This window comes from Pteronotus mesoamericanus, unplaced genomic scaffold (genome assembly GCF_021234165.1).
Source record: "Pteronotus mesoamericanus isolate MK-2021 breed Mesoamerican mustached bat unplaced genomic scaffold, CSHL_Meso_final contig_317, whole genome shotgun sequence".
In the NCBI taxonomy this organism is placed as follows: domain Eukaryota; kingdom Metazoa; phylum Chordata; class Mammalia; order Chiroptera; family Mormoopidae; genus Pteronotus; species Pteronotus mesoamericanus.
The window spans coordinates 1158328-1176269 of NW_026555133.1; the positions used below are offsets into that span (position 1 = coordinate 1158328).

A 17942-nucleotide genomic window follows, 5' to 3' on the forward strand; every position below is an offset into this window, starting at 1 on the left:
GCAGAGGGGAGAGACTGCTGTTGGTCCTAGAGGTAGGGGGGATAGACGGTGGTGGCTTTGCAAGGATGGAGTAGTGAACATCCACACCACACGCTTTGGCGGGAAGCGTCTTATTTACAGGATGGGCGTCCTGGCCGGGAGCAGGACAATTGTATGTCCTGAGGGAGATTGAGGTTCAGAGCGGTAGGACACAGATGTATCAGAGGAGGAGGAACCTAGACGCCAGAAAAGGCATCTAGCTGGAAAGAAGCCCGGCAGGGGGACTGACTAGACAAGCCAAACGGGCTATGCCTCCAGGCGGCAGGTCCCCACAACCCTACTCACTCCTGGCTTGCCAGCCTCCCTGTCCCGCTCTAGCAGCTGCGGGCTCCGCCTCCCAGTGCCCTCCCCCCAGAAACCGGCTCTACTTCCTCGCGGCCGCCACGTGATGCTCCGCCCTTCTTTCAGATCACATGATTTCGTTCCTACGAGTGTAGAAAGTGTTCCTCCGCGTTGACGTAGTCCCCACCTTTTGGACTAGGGTCGGTTCCCTATCGGTCCATTCTCCTGAACCTTAGGCTTCTGTACGTCTTTTCAAATATGTACTTAGTTTCTACCCTTTATTTCCGAAGACCACCTTCTCCACTTGGGTACTACTTTGTTTTGGTGTCAACCGCCGTCTTTAGCGTACCAGCACGTTTCGTGAATAGCTGTGCTTATACTTACCTCTGCTTCTTCTCTACGTTATGTACAAAAAGAACTTTTGGAGAACAGAATCTCAAATTATGATTATTATCTCCTAGCTTCTTTTCATCTCCAGCTTCATGGGGGAAGATCGGGAAATGGATTTTCAGTTATTTTGGACGGTAGAAAAACCCACCACCTTGCCTACGTCGCCTACTTAGCCCACAAATAGATTCCAAAGCGATTACGCTGACGGCGTGTGGGGGGGCTGGGGGGGGGTCAGTCAGTAGGTGGTGCTAAGTTAGCGGCGTTAGAGCTGCTGCGCTGGTGGCGTAACGAGCAAGCAAGGAGGCCCCTGGTGGGTGGGGGCGGGGTTGGTGAATAGGGAAGTGGCGTAAGTCCTGAGATCGCTCCGCTGAATCCGCCTGCGCGTCGCCACCTTCGTCGCCGCCGCCCCCTGTCCCAGCCCCCCCTCCCTGGGTTCCCTCAGCCCAGTCCGGTCCAGCCCGGTTCCCGGGAGGATGAAGTTCGTGTATAAAGAGGAGCATCCGTTCGAGAAGCGCCGCTCTGAGGGCGAGAAGATCCGAAAGAAATATCCGGACCGGGTCCCGGTGAGGACGGTAGCCAGGGCCGAGGGCGCGGGGCGCTGGCACTGACGCCACAACCTGGGCTTGTGTTCCGAACGGGCAGCGCGGGTATCAGGCTGCCGGCCGTGATGGGGTTGGGAACGATCCTGAAACTGCTGTCTTTGGGAGTGGCGATGAAAGTAGGGGTAGCAGTGGTAGCTGAGGGCGAGGGGTGTAGATGAGAGAGATAGGCCTTGGGATTTCAGTGGGAGACTGTAGGGAGTTTGACAGTATGAATGTCACATGGTCATTCCCCCCAGCTGGCTAGGCTTTTGAGATTGAAGATGTAGTCGGCCCATGCAAGTCATTCCCGTCTGGTTAAGATAGTTGTTTATTATGATGCTCCCTTTTCAGGGACCTGGAGGTTTAGGCAAGTAGGGTCAGTGGGCTCTGGGGTGTCTACTCAGGACTACACCGCGTGTTCAGAGACAAAGAAAAATAAGCCTGGGGTAGGTTTGGGTGCTAGCAATATTGTTGCTTGAATTCCTGACAGGTGGAGCTGTAGGGCTGTAATATCTAATGTCTTCTAATTTTGTATCTTCTCGTTATCAGGTGATAGTAGAAAAGGCTCCCAAAGCTCGGATAGGAGACCTGGACAAAAAGAAATACCTGGTGCCTTCTGATCTCACAGGTGGGAACCTGACCCAGTACCCAGGTTTGCTACCTGTGGGAGCAGCTGTTCTTTTGAGGGCATTTGTGATATTTGTGACTTTATCGCACTTCGTATCTTTGACAGTTGGTCAGTTCTATTTCTTGATCCGGAAGCGAATTCATCTCCGAGCTGAGGATGCCTTGTTTTTCTTTGTCAACAATGTCATTCCACCCACCAGTGCCACGATGGGTCAGCTGTACCAGGTATGGTGGTTGGGAAGTAGTGGAGGCTTTGGAGAGGGAATTGGAAGAGCTTTAGGGGAAACAAGTTTCAGGTCAGCAGTTCTTGGACCAGCTGGCTTGCTTATCTCTCAGTTTTATCTTTGAGGTAAAATTTCGATTTCTGACCTTTCTGAGTAGGTCTGGGGTGGGGGTTTGGACAGGTAGTGAGAGCAGTAGACAGAAGGGAGAAAACAGTGAGGTAGAGCAACTGTTCTGATAGGGATTCTTTCTAGTCCTAGTCCCCTTCTCATTCTAAGTCAGCAGAGAACAAGTTGAGGTCTTTTTTATTTTTCATTTATTTTTGCCTAGGGCTGCTCCTAGGGATGGCTGCCAGGTTCTGGGACAAGTGAGGGAGAGAATCAAGGCTCTGGTTTTGGGGGTCTTTAAAAAATGGTTTTTGAAGAATGTATTGGCATGGTGGGTGGATCAAGTAACTAATGGCCAGATGCCTGAGTACCATCATTTTCTGCTTTCACCACAGGAACACCATGAAGAAGACTTCTTTCTATACATTGCCTACAGTGATGAAAGTGTCTATGGCCTGTGAAGCTGCTGCGCCTGTGGTGGGGGGTCCCATTCTACAAAGAGAGAGGTGGCCCCCCCTTCCTTGACCTTCTCCCTTCAGGACCTGCACTTCCTAATGTTTGAGGCTCTTCTCCAGAACCTCTTAGCAGGAGGGTTAATGGGGGAGATGGCTTCTAGTACCTCTCCTTTCTCCTTCCTTCCCCTTTCTTTACCACCTTTTCCTTTCTGCTTTAGACTTCTTGATTGTCCATCTCTGTCACATCAAGTGATTGTTTTGGTTTCTGTTCCTTTTCTAACTGCCAAGGGGCTCAGAACCCCAACAATCTTTTCCTTTCACTACCTTTTTTTGGGGGTAATGGAAGGGACTGAAATTGTCGGGGGAAGGTAGGAGGCACGTCAATAAAGAGGAAACCACCAAGTTGAACTGGATTTTGCTTTGCGTTGCTACTCTACCCCTTCTGTTTTTTGGTGGTCTGTGAGGTTGGAGGGAGTAGTGACATTTTGGTTTATTCTGTTGATGCTGGGTTTTTGTGCATAAAGAGGGTGCTTTTGTTGTGATGAATGGGATACTCCTTAGTATTCTCTCTTGAAACTAAAGTTGCACATACCTGTGTTTTGGGTCCTGATGTAAAGAGTAACTCTTCTACTGAGGGTTCCTGTGGGGAAAGTTTGAAGCTACCTGCTTTAGATAAATACATCAAAATTTATTATAACCTTTTGGATAAAGGAAGAGATTTTCGTGTGTGGAGTTTGGTAAAAGGGCTTTATCCTCAATTGCATGTCAGTTGGCCAGACTTTGTGAGAGCATGTGGCAGTGGAATCCAAGGAAGGCAGAAGACTAGGAGGAGGGAATCCACGATCACTACGAGAACTTCATCTCCCAGCAATCACTTCTCTGTCTGGCCAGAAGTGGGGCGGTCCCGGGGTGGGGGGCGGGGAAAGGAGCTGCAGAATGAGGCAGTATGGTGGCCGAGAGTTCTAATCCCTTTCCCCATTTTTCTTAGTCCCGCCCAGCCTACATTCCCCAGGAGCCCCCGCGCGCTTTTCCGCTCTACCCTCTGCTCCCAATCTCCCCGCCACTCCCAGGGGGAGGGGAAGGGGCTTAGTGCGCCTGCGCTAATCCGTGGCTTGCTGGGAACTGAAGTTTCCAAGGCTTACGCAGTCCTCGTCTCACAGCCCTCATACGGACTACAACCCCCTTGATGCATTGCGCGTGGGCGCCCGCGAAGGGAGGAGAGGGAGGGAGGGAGGGAGGGAGTGGAGAGGAGGAGGGAGCGGGCGGCCGGCGGCGCGGGGGGAGGGGGCTCGGTCCGGGAGTGCGGGAGGCTTTGGTAGAGGGAGGTGGCGGCTGTAGCTAGCGGTCTCGAGTCACAGCCGGGTCGAAGCAGACACCTCTGTGGAGTGAGGCAGCAGGAACACCGAGCACCGGAGGCGGCACCGGGATCCCCGGCTCAGGGGAGGGGGGCGCCGGACCGGGAGGAGGGGAGGGGGCGATGCTGGAAGCCATGGCGGAGCCCAGTCCCGAAGGTGAGCGAGCTCTCGACCGGCACCGAGCGCTGAGCTGGAGGGGGGCGGTCAGGAATCAATTGGCAAACTTGGAGGTCGAGCCCCGGAGCCCAGCGAGGGAGCGTGGGGAGGGGTTCGGGGGCCTGCCTCTGGAGGTAAGAGAGGGGCGAGTTGAGAGACCTTGGAGAAAGAGGAGTGGGAGACTGAGCTGAGGGTAGTTGGAGATCAGATGCTGTTGGGCGGGGGGGTGTGGAGGTGGGGAGTGGGAGCTGGAAATCCGGAGCTTCGGGGTTTAGGGGCCGAAAGGGCCTCCGGCGTGTTGGGGCCCTGAAGCTGAGTGGCTGGGGGAATCTGGGGGCCGGAGAGTTGTTGAGGAGGGAGGCGGTAGAAGAGGGCTGAGTGAGGAGCCCGGTAGTTCGCCTAGGTGGGGGAGTTTGTGGCGGTGGTGCCGGAGCTCCCGGTAGTTGCCGCTGGAGATAGCCCGGTGATTGTTGGAGGAGTGGGCAGATAGTTGAGGGGAGAAGAGGGAGTCTGGGTATTGTCTGCGGTAAGGGACCTGTACCGGAGGGTTAGTTGTGGGGAGAGCGAGCCGGCCGGGAAGCGAGGAGAGCTGGGTAGTTTAGGGGCGGTGGGGCGGGGTGGGGGGATTAAGACCGGCGGGTTGAGAGGTGGAGTGGGGGAGTTGGTCGGGTCGAAGAGGGTTAAAGCCTGGGAGTTGCGGAGGGTGAGGGGGCAGCGGCAGCAGCTGCGGGGGGTTGCTGGGCGGGGGGAGAGTAACTGGGTGGGGGGGCTAGAGTTTAAGGGGTCCGTAGCCTAGTGACTTGGTGGTGAGTACGGGGACGGGGGTGGGGGGCGTAGAGAGCTCCGAACTGGGTCCGGGGGCCCGGCGGGGAGCCCGAGAAGCTCGAGGCGGGGAGGGGCCAAAGCCCCGGATGGGGGCGGAGGGACAGCGAAATTGTGGGGAGCGCGCTATGTGGGGGCAGGTGGGGCCGCGTCCGGGTGAGAGCTCTCTGGTCTGTCCCGGACGCGAAGTGGCGTTGGATGTGTGAGCCTGTGTGTGTGTTTAAGGTGGGGGTGAGGGGCGCGCCGAGCCTCGTGCTCGAGTAGAAGGGGCCGGAGGGCGGGGAGCGGCTCAGCGTGGTCATCCTGGACCCTGGGGGCCGGCGGGCGGCGAGTGCGGTCTTGGAGGGACCGGGGCGGTTGAGTGTGCCTCGGCAGGAACGCGGGGTACTAGGCGCCTGCGAAGGGTAAGGGCAGGCGACAGCTCGGGCTCGGTCCCAGGAGCGGTATGGCGGGGTGGGGCGCTGAGAGATCCGAGTAGACAAGTCTAGAGAAACCGTGAGGGGGGGCGGGGCGCCAGGCCTCCGGTGGGGGGAAGGGGAGCGTTATATCGAGGCACGAGAGGGCGCCGCTCCCAGGCTCCTCCCCTCGCGGGGTGGACGGGGGAGCAGGGGCGGGCCCAACACAGGAGGGGCTTACTGGCCAGGCTGAGGGACCTGGGAGCAAGGGGGTTTGCTTGGGATCTCCAAGGTTTAGAGTTGGGGTTTTACCCAGACTCTTTCCTAGTGCCTTGACTCAGCTTTTATTGCTTTCACAGATCCTCCTCCGACCCTTAAGCCAGAGACTCAGGTGAGCTTCTCTTCTCCTTACTTTTACAGCCTAGTATTACTGTCCAATCCTCTCCTATCCCTCCTCTTTCTTCGTCCTACCTTTTCTAGATTCCTTATTCCTGGGACTGTGCCTTTGGAAATGACCCCCTTAAACTTGATGTGATAAAAGTTTCCTTTCTTTCAGCCACCAGAGAAACGGCGGAGAACAATTGAAGATTTTAACAAATTCTGCAGTTTTGTGTTGGCCTATGCCGGTTACATCCCCCCTAGCAAAGAGGTAGGGACAGGATGTCAATTGACTTAAGGGCGGTGGCCTAGGATTATGGAGGGTCCATTGAGCAAATGGAACTACTTATAAGAAAAGCCTACCAAAAATTAGACGTAAGACTAGGGTGGTTAGCCGTGGCTGGTGTGGCTCAGTGGATTGAGTACTGGCCTGAGAACCAGAAGTTCTCTGGTTCGATTCCCAGTTGGGGCACATGCTTGGGTTGCTGGCCGGGTCCCCAGTTGGGGGCGTGAATAAGGCAGCAGATCGATGTGTCTCTCACACATCTATGTTTCTTTCTCCTTCCTTTCTTCTCTCTCTAAAAATAAAATATTAAAAAAAAAGACTAGGGCGATTAGGAACTCTAGTAGGAACACCAGTATTTGGGGTGGATGTGGGGATAGTAGGTGGTTTGAGCAGCAGTGAGTAGTTTTGGGGTGCTGTTAATGGAAGGTGCTTCGGATAAATTGTAGGAAGGTGAAAGTGGTAACCAGTGAGGCTGTATAGAAATGCTTTTTGTTAGGGAGATACAATGTTGCATAGACAGCGGGGAATTGAGATGGTTGGAATTTAAGGGCACAAGTAACATGGGAGGTGTTTAAGAGGAGATGCTGATAGGAATTGGGGTGGGGATAAATAGTTTAGTGAGATTTGGTGGTTTTGGCAGGGTATTTGGGGTAGAGCAGTCTCTAGTTATTAAGCTGGGTTTGTAAAGAAAGAGGGAAATGACACTAGGCCCCCTTCTGACCCCGGTCTTGTCTCCCTTTTAAGGAAAGTGACTGGCCAGCCTCTGGCTCCAGCTCTCCATTGCGAGGTGAGAGTGCGGCAGACAGTGATGGCTGGGATTCGGCCCCCTCAGATCTCCGAACTATCCAGACCTTTGTTAAGAAAGCAAAGTCATCCAAGAGACGGGCTGCTCAAGCAGGTCCCACCCAGGCAGGACCCCCAAGGTCCACTTTCTCTCGTCTGCAGGCCCCTGACAGTGCCACCCTGCTTGAGAAGATGAAGCTCAAGGACTCTCTCTTTGATCTAGATGGGCCCAAAGTGGCATCTCCACTGTCCCCCTCATCCCTCACACATGCCACCCGGCCCCCAGCTGCTCTCACCCCAGTGCCCCTTTCCCAGGGGGACCTTTCCCAGCCTCCTCGAAAGAAGGACCGAAAGAACCGAAAGTTGGGGCCTGGAGGGGGGGCTGGCTTTGGGGTGCTTCGGAGGCCTCGTCCAGCCCCTGGGGATGGGGAAAAGAGGTCTCGGATCAAGAAGAGCAAGAAGCGGAAGTTGAAAAAGGCAGAGCGGGGAGATAGACTCCCACCTCCTGGGCCTCCCCGGGCACCTCCCAGTGATACAGACTCTGAAGAGGAGGAGGAAGAAGAGGAAGAGGAGGAGGAGGAAGAGATGGTATCAATGGCAGGGGGTGACGCCCCACCCCCTGTGCTGTCAACACCCCAGGAGGCTCCTAGGCCCCCTGCCACAGTGCACCCTGAAGGAGCCCCTCCCACTGACAGTGAAAGCAAGGAGGTGGGCAGCACTGAAACAAGCCAAGATGGAGATGCCAGCTCCAGTGAAGGGGAGATGCGGGTCATGGATGAGGACATCATGGTAGAATCAGGTGAGAAGTTTGGGGCTGCCTCGGGGCAGCTGGGATGATGGGTATGGAACTGGTTGTGGATACAACAGCTCAGACAACACCAAACCAATTTTTTCCCCAGGTGATGACTCATGGGACCTGATCACATGTTACTGCCGAAAGCCCTTTGCCGGGAGGCCTATGATTGAGTGTAGCCTCTGTGGAACGTGGATCCACCTCTCCTGTGCTAAGATTAAGAAGACGAATGTCCCTGACTTCTTTTACTGCCAGAAGTGCAAGGAACTGCGGCCAGAAGCCCGGCGGTTAGGGGGGCCTCCCAAATCTGGGGAACCCTGACATCACCATCTCTATGCTGGAACTTCCTAATGGCATAACTTGGGAACTGAGCCTCGGGGTCCTCAGCCTATCCCCTGAAGCTTGGATATTGTCCCACTTCAAGGCAGGAATTCCCAAGGGAGACTGGTTTGGAAATGAGTTCGTTCTCTACTCTTCCTTCCCACCTTGTGGATTTGAACTGGGACCCATTGAAGTTGGGGGTGGGAGGCCGTTTGGGTCCCTATTGGAATCTCTGTCCCATTGGACCTGCCACCTCTCATTTTCTGGGCCAAGGTTGGAATGGGACAATTGTCTCTAAAACGCTAGTGTAAATATAGCACTTCCCTCCGTCATCTTTTCTTCTCTCGCTCCCCATTTATTCTACACTGGTTTTATTTTTAATTTTGGACTTCCCCTTTTGGGCATGGCTGCTTAGAAGTGGAGTACCAACCAGAGAGGCTGGCAGAGGGAGGAAGGAAAGCAGGTGACCATTCTCACTCACCTCTTGTTTTTAATAATGGCCAGCTGTTTGCAGACAGCCTGCGTGTTGTAAATAAAGCAGAGTGGGCTCTTTGTGTTAATAACCCTCACTGACTAGCCTGCTTGGGAAGGGAGGCTTTGGGAAAACTGCAAACGATGGGCTGGAGGTGGCCCCGAAACCCACCTCTCAAGTCTTGAGCTGAAAATGACTGGGCTTTGCGTCTCCACCAACTCCATACCTCTTACTGGTTTTGCACCATTCACCCCCAGTTTAGGACGCCACAAACCCACCCTCCCTACACGCCAGCATGTTCCAGTGGATCAGTGTTGCTTGGAGCTTCCCGCCTGAGGGGCTGGGGGGGGTCGGGGGGGGCGGGGAGGTCCGTTGCTTGCCCTTCGAAGGCAGAAGCCAACTTGGCCACAGTGCTCTGAGGGTGCGGGTTGGAGGGGTGGGGGGACACACACACATTTTGGGGGCGGGGCTCTCCAGGGTTGGGAAACCGTTGCTGAAAACAATCACGTGGTGGGAATGCGGGTGGGAGGGTTGCGGATCACGTGATGTGGGCGGGCCTCCGTCTGGGTCACGTGACGTGGAGAGAGGTGGGCGGGGCGCTGAAGGGTGTTCGAGGTGGTGGCGGCCCGGTTGCGGCTCTGGGTCGCGCCCCACGGCCCCTCACCCCCGCAGCCTCGCGGCCTTCCTCTCTTAGATTTCTCTTGCTCGGGGTTAGTCCAGTCCGTGCTCACCCGTCAGTTTGCCGGAGTGCGCAGGCGCGGTAGGGGCGATTAGCCCAGTTGGGTGGGCGGTGGAGCCGGAGAGCGCGCGGGCGAGACCATGGCGGGCGGTGGCGCGGGGGGCGGTAGTGTCGGGGAGACGAAGGTGATTTACCACCTGGATGAAGAAGAAACTCCCTACCTGGTGAAGATCCCTGTCCCTGCCGAGCGCATCACTCTCGGCGATTTCAAGAGTGTCCTGCAGCGGCCCGCGGGCGCTAAGTACTTTTTCAAGTCTATGGATCAGGATTTCGGGTGAGCGCGAGGCCTAGACTGAGACAGATGGGGGCTGTGCTGGAATTGATTGAGCAATATTGAGGGGCACAGGTTTAGTCTGGGCCATACTGGGATTTTTCTGAGCCATCCGGAGCAGATTGTGGGTTCTTTTTGTTTATAGCAAATTGTATTATGTTGGGGTAGATTGGGATATCCCAGGGCGGACAAGGTTATGCTTGGACACATTGAGGTGCACGGAGCTGCAGGAGGAGGACTGGGCTATACTAAACCGTAAACCAGATTAGAGAAGATCAGGCTATACTGGAATAGAGTGGAGCACACTGGCTTATTTGGGGACATTCTGGTCTGTGCGGAGGTAGATTAATCTATTCTCTACTATTTTAGTTAATTCTGAGCAGCCCTGTAGCACACAGGATTATTGTGTGACACTGTGGAATCTCCTGATGTAGATTGGGCTATACTGGGCCACTTGAGACATTCTGTCCTATACTAGAGCAGCCAGAATTATTTTGGGACATGGTAATCTACTAATGCAGACGGTGCTCTGTTGGGGTGTTCTAGACTGTCCTAGGGTAGATTGGGCTATTCTGGAGAAGCTCGGGCCATTCTGGTCTCTACTGGGTTGAATTGGTTGATCTTAGTTTGTGTTGGGGCCTAGTTTTTATTGGAACGCTCAGTACTGGGCAGACAGGGCTTTTAAGTGTCTCAGCTAATACAGACAGCTGTGTGGGGATATTGTAATTTATATTGGTGCAGACAGCTGCATGTGTGGACATTCTAGGCTGTATTAGAATAGATTGGGCTATCCTGGGATACTTTGAGACATTCTGGGCTAAACTGGGACTTTAAATAATGCAGAGTAAGCCCTTCTGTGTTGCTAATTTTTGGTACTGAACCCTTCTGGGTCCTCAACCTCATCTCTTGAAGGCAGGCTGAGTTAGGCTGGAATAGCCTGGATTCTAGGAGAGCCGAGTTGACTGGGCTCTATCTAGAAAGACTGTTGGCCATTGGGGAAGTGGTACTGCCCTGGGAGTTACGTTGGATTTAAATCAAGCTTCTATTTGTCAGCAGTGTAATTGAGCAATTTTAAAAACTTTTTTGCCTTGGTCTCATCTGTGAACGAAAGATAAAGTAAAATGCTTAGTATAGGTGCGGTTCATGGCACATGGTTAAAGTCTTGGTCAGTGGTAATTGGCAGTATTGAGTCTGACTAGTCCATAAACTAGGTTATGATAATACAGGAATAATTTGGCAGGCTAGGCTATGCTGAAACAGATTGGTATTATGCTGTAAAGAATACTACATTATGCTGAGACAGATTGGTAGTTACTGGGCTGTGTTTGTGACATTGAAAGTAAATGGGATTAAGTTGGCATATATCCAGGCTTCTAGAGCCATATTAGGCTAACGGGTTAATCAGACAGGATGGCCTAATTTGGAGGGTATGTGTGTGAGAGAGGGAGAGGGAGAGGGAGGGAGGGAGGGAAAGATTGGTTCTATTAGGGCAGAGAATCTCATAGTTCATGTGTATTCCTTTAGTTAAAAAGTATTCATGGATGTTTTTGAAGTATTAGGTCCTTTGCTGTGTGGCCAGGACATGGTGTTGAACATTAATGATTTCATATGATGGTTGAGAAGAAGGGGTAAGTCCAGTCCTTTGCAGGGAACTCATGGGAGAGGTGACCCCCAGTGCTGGGCATTGGAGTCTTTCAGGCGGAGCAGATTGCACAGTGCAGTTTTGTGCCAGGTGAGGCAAAGAGGAATGGGAAGCTGAGCCTCACCTCCCCTTGGGAACTCTCAGCCTAGTGAAGAAGTACCATTCTTTGGTCTAATGGGTATTTTTACCTAGGGAAAGACAGTGCATTTGGATAGCTCTCTAGAAGTAAACGGGAAACTAAGGAAACCGTAAGAGTAGTCTTAGATGAGGACCAAAGACATTTTTTGGGAACATGCGTGAGAAATAGCGTGGAGGTCGGGGGGAGGCTGCCAGCAAGGCTCCCAAGGCTAAATATATATTTGAGGCAACTGGGATAACTTTAGGGAATGCCTTTTGAAATTTGGCCAAGAGGTTTCAGTCAGACTCAAGGAGATCTTTGGAGCAGCTTTGAGCCCCTGATGATGAGCTGGGAGGAGAAGGAGGAGAAAAGAGGAGGGGTAAGGAAAGGGAACTGAGTTTGGAGATATCTTAGGTCTAAGAATGAAGTGTTTTAATGTGAGAGAAGAGGACTTGGGCAGGGTGGGAGAAAGTCAACATCCTTGAGCTAGATGAAGATTGGGAGAGCCCTTTTGGCACTCTGAGCAACGCCCTGGTGGTCAGCAAGATCAAGCACCTTATGAAAGGCAGCACAAAGGAAGCCAAAAAGAAAGTGGTTGATCCGTTTCCTAAAACAGATTGGTATGACATGAAAGCTCCAGTTGTGTTCAATATAAGAAATACTGGAAAAAGTCTAGTTAGAAGAACTCAAGAAACCAAAGCCTCATATAATGGTCTCAAGGGTCTTGTTTTTGAAGTGAGCCTAGTTGATCTGCAGAATGATGAAGTTGCATCTAGGAAATTCAGACTCATTACTCAAGAGGTTTGGGGTAAAAACCGCCTGACTGATTTCTATGGCATGGATCTTACCCGTTGCAAAATGTGCTTCATGGTCAAAAAGTGGCAGACCACGACTGAAGCTCATGTTGCTGTCAAGACTACCTATGGTTATTTGCTTCGTCTGTTCTGTGTTGGTTTTACTAAAAAACGCTACTATCAGATTTGGAAGACCTCTTATACTCAGCATCGACAGGTTTGCCAGATCCGGAAAGATGATGGAAATCATAACCTGAGAGATGCAGACAAATGACTTGAAAGAAGTCAATAAATTGATTCCAGATAGCACTGGAAGAAGCACAGAAAAGGCTTGCCAATCTATTTATCTCCTCCATGATATCTTTGTTAGAAAATTCAAAATGCTGAAGGAGTTCAAGTTTGAATTGGGAAACTTCATGGTGAAGATGCAGTTCTGAAAAAGCTACTGGGGATGAGATAGGTGCTGGAGTTAAGTGAGCTGTTGGTTATGAGCCCCCAGCCCAAAAATCTGTTTAAGATTCAGACTTTTAATGGCGACAAATCAAAATCCTTTTTATGATTAAAAAAGGAAAGAAAGAAGAAAAGGAAAAAAAGGGAGATTGGGAGAAACCTTTGGGATAGGAGTGGGAGGAGCTGGCCAGTCTCCCTGACTTCCATCCTGTCTATCTGCAGGGTGGTGAAAGAAGAAATTTCAGATGACAATGCCCGCCTTCCCTGCTTCAACGGAAGGGTAGTCTCTTGGGTAAGGGTCCCTGGCTGTGAGGGCCCAGTCCCTCCTGGATTCCCAGGCTCCTCCAAGCCTTAGTCTGGCCTTGGAACCCAACCCCTGACTAGTTGTTTGAAGTCCTGGCGCTCCGCTCCCCTACCTGTTTGGACAGCCAGTTGGAGCCCCTCAGCCTTCTCCTTCTGGAGCCTCTAATGCTTGCTACTGCTTTTTTAAATGCTTTTCTTCAGGCTCTTAGATCCTGTCTCCTCCTCTTCTAGTCCTTTCCCTTTTTTCCATTTCATATGCCTCGCTTCTTGGTAGAGTGTTTTTGTATTTTTGGTTTTTTTAATCACTTGAACCCTTCCAGCTTGTGTCATCAGATAACCCGCAACCTGAGGTAGCTCCCCCAGCCCAGGAGCCTCGGGCAGAATTGGCACCTCCAACTCCACCATTACCCCCTTTGCCACCGGAGAGGACCAGTGGCATTGGGGACTCCAGGCCTCCATCCTTCCAGTGAGTCCTTGGGATTCTTGAGTCCAGGGGTGGGCGGTGAGGAGAGACTCCAAGCTGCTTGGGAGGGGAAGCCAAGGATTTGGAGCCCTGTCCCACTGACTTGGGTTGGCACGATCTCTGCCCATCTAGCCCTAACGTGTCCAGCAGCCGGGAAAATCTGGAGCCTGAGACTGAAACAGAGTCAGTAGTGTCTCTGAGGCGGGAGCGGCCTCGCAGGAGAGACAGCAGTGAGCATGGCGGTGAGGGGGTTGGGCCCTGAGGCTGGGTAGGCTGGAATTGGGAAGGGGTTAGATCAGACCCAAGACTCGATGAGGGTAAGGAGCCTGAGTCCTGGTTCCTGAAGTTGCTATTTACACTCAGCTGGTGGCCACAGGCCCAGCGGCCCCTCGAGACTGGAGCGTCACCTGGCTGGGTACGAGAGTTCCTCAACCCTCATGACGAGTGAGCTAGAGAGCACCAGCCTGGGGGACTCTGATGAGGACGACACCATGAGCAGGTATGGCTCCACAGATCTCTCCCCCGGGCATCAGCCCCTTCTCTTCCCTCCTTCAGCCAGGCCTCTAATTTTCTCTTGGCCCCTGACAACCTCTGCCTACAAGTGCTCCCTTCCCAACCTCCTGACAGGTTCAGCAGCTCCACAGAGCAGAGTAGTGCCTCTCGCCTCCTCAAGCGCCACCGACGGCGGAGGAAACAGCGGCCACCTCGCCTGGAGAGGGTGAGAGGGTCTCATGGGACAACGGGATCTTGGGGATGTTGGGTGACTGAGCCTTGGTTTAGTGGGTACAAGAGCACAGACAGTCCCATACCTGTCCCTGTGTTGTTGGAGGCAGTGTAGTTCCTTCCCCTTTTCCCACCACAGACTTCATCCTTCAGCAGCGTTACGGATTCCACCATGTCTCTCAACATCATCACAGTCACACTCAACATGGGTATGGAGGGAGCTGGGTACTGGGGGGTTAGGGGGCCTGGTCTCCAGGGCTTGGGGTCATGTGGCTTAGGTTTCCCATCGTCACATGGACTTCTTCCACAGAGAAGTACAACTTCCTGGGCATCTCCATTGTGGGCCAAAGCAATGAGCGGGGAGACGGGGGCATCTACATCGGCTCCATTATGAAGGGTGGGGCCGTGGCAGCTGACGGGCGCATCGAGCCAGGGGACATGCTTTTGCAGGTGTGCTGGGGCAGGGCACTTGGGCAGGGGCGCTCAGCCTCTCCCACCCTGCCTCTGACCCACCTTCCCTCACTTCCAGGTGAATGACATGAACTTTGAGAACATGAGCAATGATGATGCGGTGCGGGTGCTGAGAGACATTGTGCATAAGCCAGGGTGAGCCTCTGAGCTGGTCTCACGTCCTCAGTCTTTTCTTCGTCTTTCACTTTTTTGTTTCGTAATTTTAAAAAGTAGTGCAACAACAGTCATTTAAAAAGTACATGAAACAAAAAAAGAAAAAGAAAAAAAAAAGAAGTACATGAAACAAAAAGAATGTGTAACGTAATGAGTAATTCTAGAGTGAATGAATGCCCTCGTTGCCATTGCTTAGATCATGCATTAGAAGATCGCTGATACCGTAGAAGTTACCCTCAGTGTCCCTTCTGGCCCCCACCCTCCTCACTGCCCCAGGGGTAACCACTCTCCTGACATTTTGGTCATCACTGTGCCAGAGTCTTCACTTGGTAGTTTTACCACTCATGCGTGTATCCTTGAAGAACGTGGTTTAGTTTTACCTTTTTGGGGGCTTTCTCTGAATGGAATTGTACATTGTGTACTCTCTTGTCTGACTCAGTATGTTTTTAAGAGTTATGCATGTTGGTGAGTCATCCATATCGTGGATGGAGCCTTCCACCCTCACCTTCTTGGGCCCAGCCATGTCTGTGCTCTTTTCTTCTCTCCCTCTTTCTGTCCCTCAGCCCGTTCTCATTCTAGGCCTCCACCTCCTGGGGCCTCTCCCCACACCCTGCTTGACTGGCCTTTGCCTCTTCCCCACAGCCCCATCGTGCTGACTGTGGCCAAGTGCTGGGACCCCTCGCCCCAGGCCTATTTCACTCTCCCCCGAAGTGAGTGATGCTCAGAAGGGCCTGCAGCTGAGAGGATGGGAGGGCTGGGGCCGGGGCCCGGGCCCAAATCTCTTGGGAAGGGGTGGAGGAAGGTCAAATCTGAGTCAAGCAGGGACAGGGGTGGCTCTCTGCGACTAGGAAGTGATCATCTTGGTGGCTTTCTCTGTTCTAGATGAGCCTATACAGCCAATTGACCCCGCTGCCTGGGTGTCACACTCAGCGGCACTGACCGGCACCTTCCCAGCCTATCCGGGCTCCTCGTCCATGAGCACCATTACGTCTGGGTCCTCACTGCCTGATGGTGAGCTCCCAGGCCTCATCCCCTCTCCCCAGAGGGCTCCTCAGCAGTGTTGTGACCCCATCGCTCCTTGGGAGTGGTGGGCTCTGCCTCTGATTCCCTGCTTCTCTTGTCAGGCTGTGAGGGCCGGGGTCTCTCCATCCACACAGACATGGCATCTGTGACCAAGGCCATGGCCTCTCCAGAGTCTGGACTGGAAGTCCGGGACCGCATGTGGCTCAAGATCACCATCCCAAATGCCTTTCTTGGTATGGAGGGGCCCCGGGCAGGTGGCATGGGAAGGGGAGCAGGACGAGGAGGAGGCCAAAGCTGGGAATGGCCCAGGCCAGGGGTGAAAGAGAAGTCGAGGAGGAGAACCTGAGGCCTTTCTCTGCTCTGGGTGTTCCAGGTTCCGACGTGGTTGACTGGCTCTACCATCACGTGGAGGGCTTTCCTGAGCGGCGGGAGGCCCGAAAGTATGCCAGCGGACTGCTCAAGGCGGGCCTTATCCGGCACACTGTAAACAAGATCACCTTCTCGGAGCAGTGCTACTATGTCTTTGGAGACCTCAGTGGTGGCTGTGAGAGTTGTGAGTGCCCCTCTCTAACCCCAGACCTTGCCCAGAAACCAGCCAGAGCTACCATAGACCATGGAGCAGTATGTGTCGTGCCGGACAAGTCATGTACCAGGCACAGAGCTGTGTCTTCAGGGGCCAGGAGTGCCTTTTTCTGAGTCTCATAAAAGCATATGGGACTTGTGGTGGCCCTGGCTGATTTCCTGCCCTGATAACAGTGGCAGGTGCGGAGTTTCCTGTTAGAGGCCCTCGTTTTAACCCCCACCGTGGATGGTTCTGGGGAAAAGATTCCCAGTTCCTCTACATTCAATGTCTCGGTGTCCTGGCCCCCTGAAGCAGTGATTCTTAGTCTCTTCACTCCTTTCCAGACCTAGTCAACCTGTCTCTGAATGATAATGATGGCTCCAGCGGGGCTTCGGACCAGGACACCTTAGCTCCTCTGCCTGGGGCCACCCCCTGGCCCCTACTGCCCACTTTTCCCTACCAGTATCCTGCTCCACACCCATACAGCCCCCAGCCCCCACCCTACCATGAGCTCTCATCCTACACCTATGGTGGAGGCAGCGCCAGCAGCCAGCACAGTGAAGGTAAGTAACGGCCAGATACCAGTACCGTTGTGGGTGGGGGGCAAGGGCAAACCAGGGAGAAGCAGGAGCAAGGGGCTAGGGAGGCTGAGGGACCCTGAGCTAGGGCTCAGTTGCCCCTCTTCCCTCTCCCCAAACAGGGAGCCGGAGCAGTGGGTCCACACGCAGCGATGGGGGGGCAGGGCGCACAGGGAGGCCCGAGGAACGGGCCCCCGAGTCCAAGTCTGGCAGCGGCAGTGAGTCTGAGCCCTCCAGCCGGGGGGGCAGTCTTCGGAGGGGTGGGGAACCTGGTGGGGCTAGTGATGGGGGCCCTCTCCCTTCCAGGAGCTCATCAGGGGGTGCTCCTAATCTCCGCGCCCACCCAGGGCTCCACCCCTATGGACCACCCCCTGGTATGGCCCTCCCCTATAACCCCATGATGGTAGTCATGATGCCTCCACCTCCCCCACCTGCTCCTCCAGCAGTGCAGCCCCCGGGGGCCCCTCCGGTCAGAGACCTAGGCTCAGTTCCCCCAGAGCTGACAGCCAGCCGCCAGAGCTTCCACATGGCCATGGGCAACCCCAGTGAATTCTTTGTGGATGTCATGTAGAGCCAACAGTGGGCCATCTTGGATCTCCACCCTTGGTGTGTCCCGTCAGTGCCTGGTGCTCCTGTCCTGTGATTGGATATCTTGTCAATCGTGCCCAGTACTCCTCCCGCGGTGCCTGGGCTCAGCCTGTGGGCTGCTGGCTGCCTGCTATGAGGTTACCACTGTGACTTACCAACAGTGCCTGGCTCCTGCCCCTTCCCTCAGGGGTGTACAGGGGACCTTTGGTTATTTTTAGCTTTATTGTTATTTTGTAAGCCTTTTTGAAGGTTAAAATAGACTTTTCTACATTTTTTAGACTATTTTTTTAGTAGGCATTTCCTCTTTTATATGAAGAATCCTTGTCTCCCAGGCCCCTTCTTTTAACCCCAAAATGTGACCTCCTATTCCATTCACCCAGTTAGCTCTGTCCTGCTGCCCTGGGAGGAGGGGGGGAGGTGGTCACCCTTGACAAGAGTCAAAGGAAGCTGGGGTATTTGGTATTTGGGGCCATGTAGCTGCTTTTGTTACTCTATTTATTTTAGATACTGTATAAAACACTAAATAAAGCAATAGGGGCAAATTCCCTACGCCTTTGGCTCCTTTCTTTGGGAGGGAGGCAGGCAGCGAGGGAAGGGACT

The 17942-nt window shown here is 53.5% G+C and overlaps 3 protein-coding genes and 1 pseudogene across 4 annotated transcripts; all 4 read left to right on the forward strand.

Moving 5' to 3' along the window:
- Nucleotides 1-1058: 1058 nt before the first annotated feature.
- Nucleotides 1059-3114, forward strand: GABARAP (GABA type A receptor-associated protein). The gene is made up of 4 exons (XM_054575783.1): nt 1059-1274; nt 1842-1920; nt 2026-2144; nt 2644-3114. Exons 1-4 carry the CDS (start codon nt 1185-1187, stop codon nt 2707-2709), a joined length of 354 nt encoding a protein of 117 aa, XP_054431758.1. The 5' UTR covers nt 1059-1184; the 3' UTR covers nt 2710-3114.
- Nucleotides 3115-4019: 905 nt separating this feature from the next.
- Nucleotides 4020-8548, forward strand: PHF23 (PHD finger protein 23). Its single transcript, XM_054575768.1, has 5 exons — nt 4020-4214; nt 5791-5822; nt 5988-6080; nt 6840-7677; nt 7778-8548. The coding sequence occupies exons 1-5, from the start codon at nt 4181-4183 to the stop codon at nt 7990-7992; spliced, it is 1212 nt and encodes a 403-aa protein (XP_054431743.1). The 5' UTR covers nt 4020-4180; the 3' UTR covers nt 7993-8548.
- Nucleotides 8549-9078: 530 nt separating this feature from the next.
- Nucleotides 9079-17877, forward strand: DVL2 (dishevelled segment polarity protein 2). Of its 2 annotated transcripts, none has more exons than XM_054575764.1 (15): nt 9079-9477; nt 12701-12770; nt 13102-13247; nt 13377-13486; nt 13608-13743; nt 13872-13962; nt 14107-14176; nt 14278-14417; nt 14497-14573; nt 15234-15301; nt 15474-15602; nt 15716-15847; nt 15988-16167; nt 16521-16739; nt 16877-17877. In XM_054575764.1, exons 1-15 carry the CDS (start codon nt 9284-9286, stop codon nt 17323-17325), a joined length of 2211 nt encoding a protein of 736 aa, XP_054431739.1. In that variant the 5' UTR covers nt 9079-9283; the 3' UTR covers nt 17326-17877. The 2 variants fall into 2 exon arrangements, with proteins under 2 accessions (XP_054431739.1, XP_054431740.1); XM_054575765.1 differs by having other exon boundaries at nt 13377-13474.
- LOC129072321 (40S ribosomal protein S3a-like) lies at nt 11158-12644 on the forward strand (annotated as a pseudogene).
- Nucleotides 17878-17942: the final 65 nt, after the last annotated feature.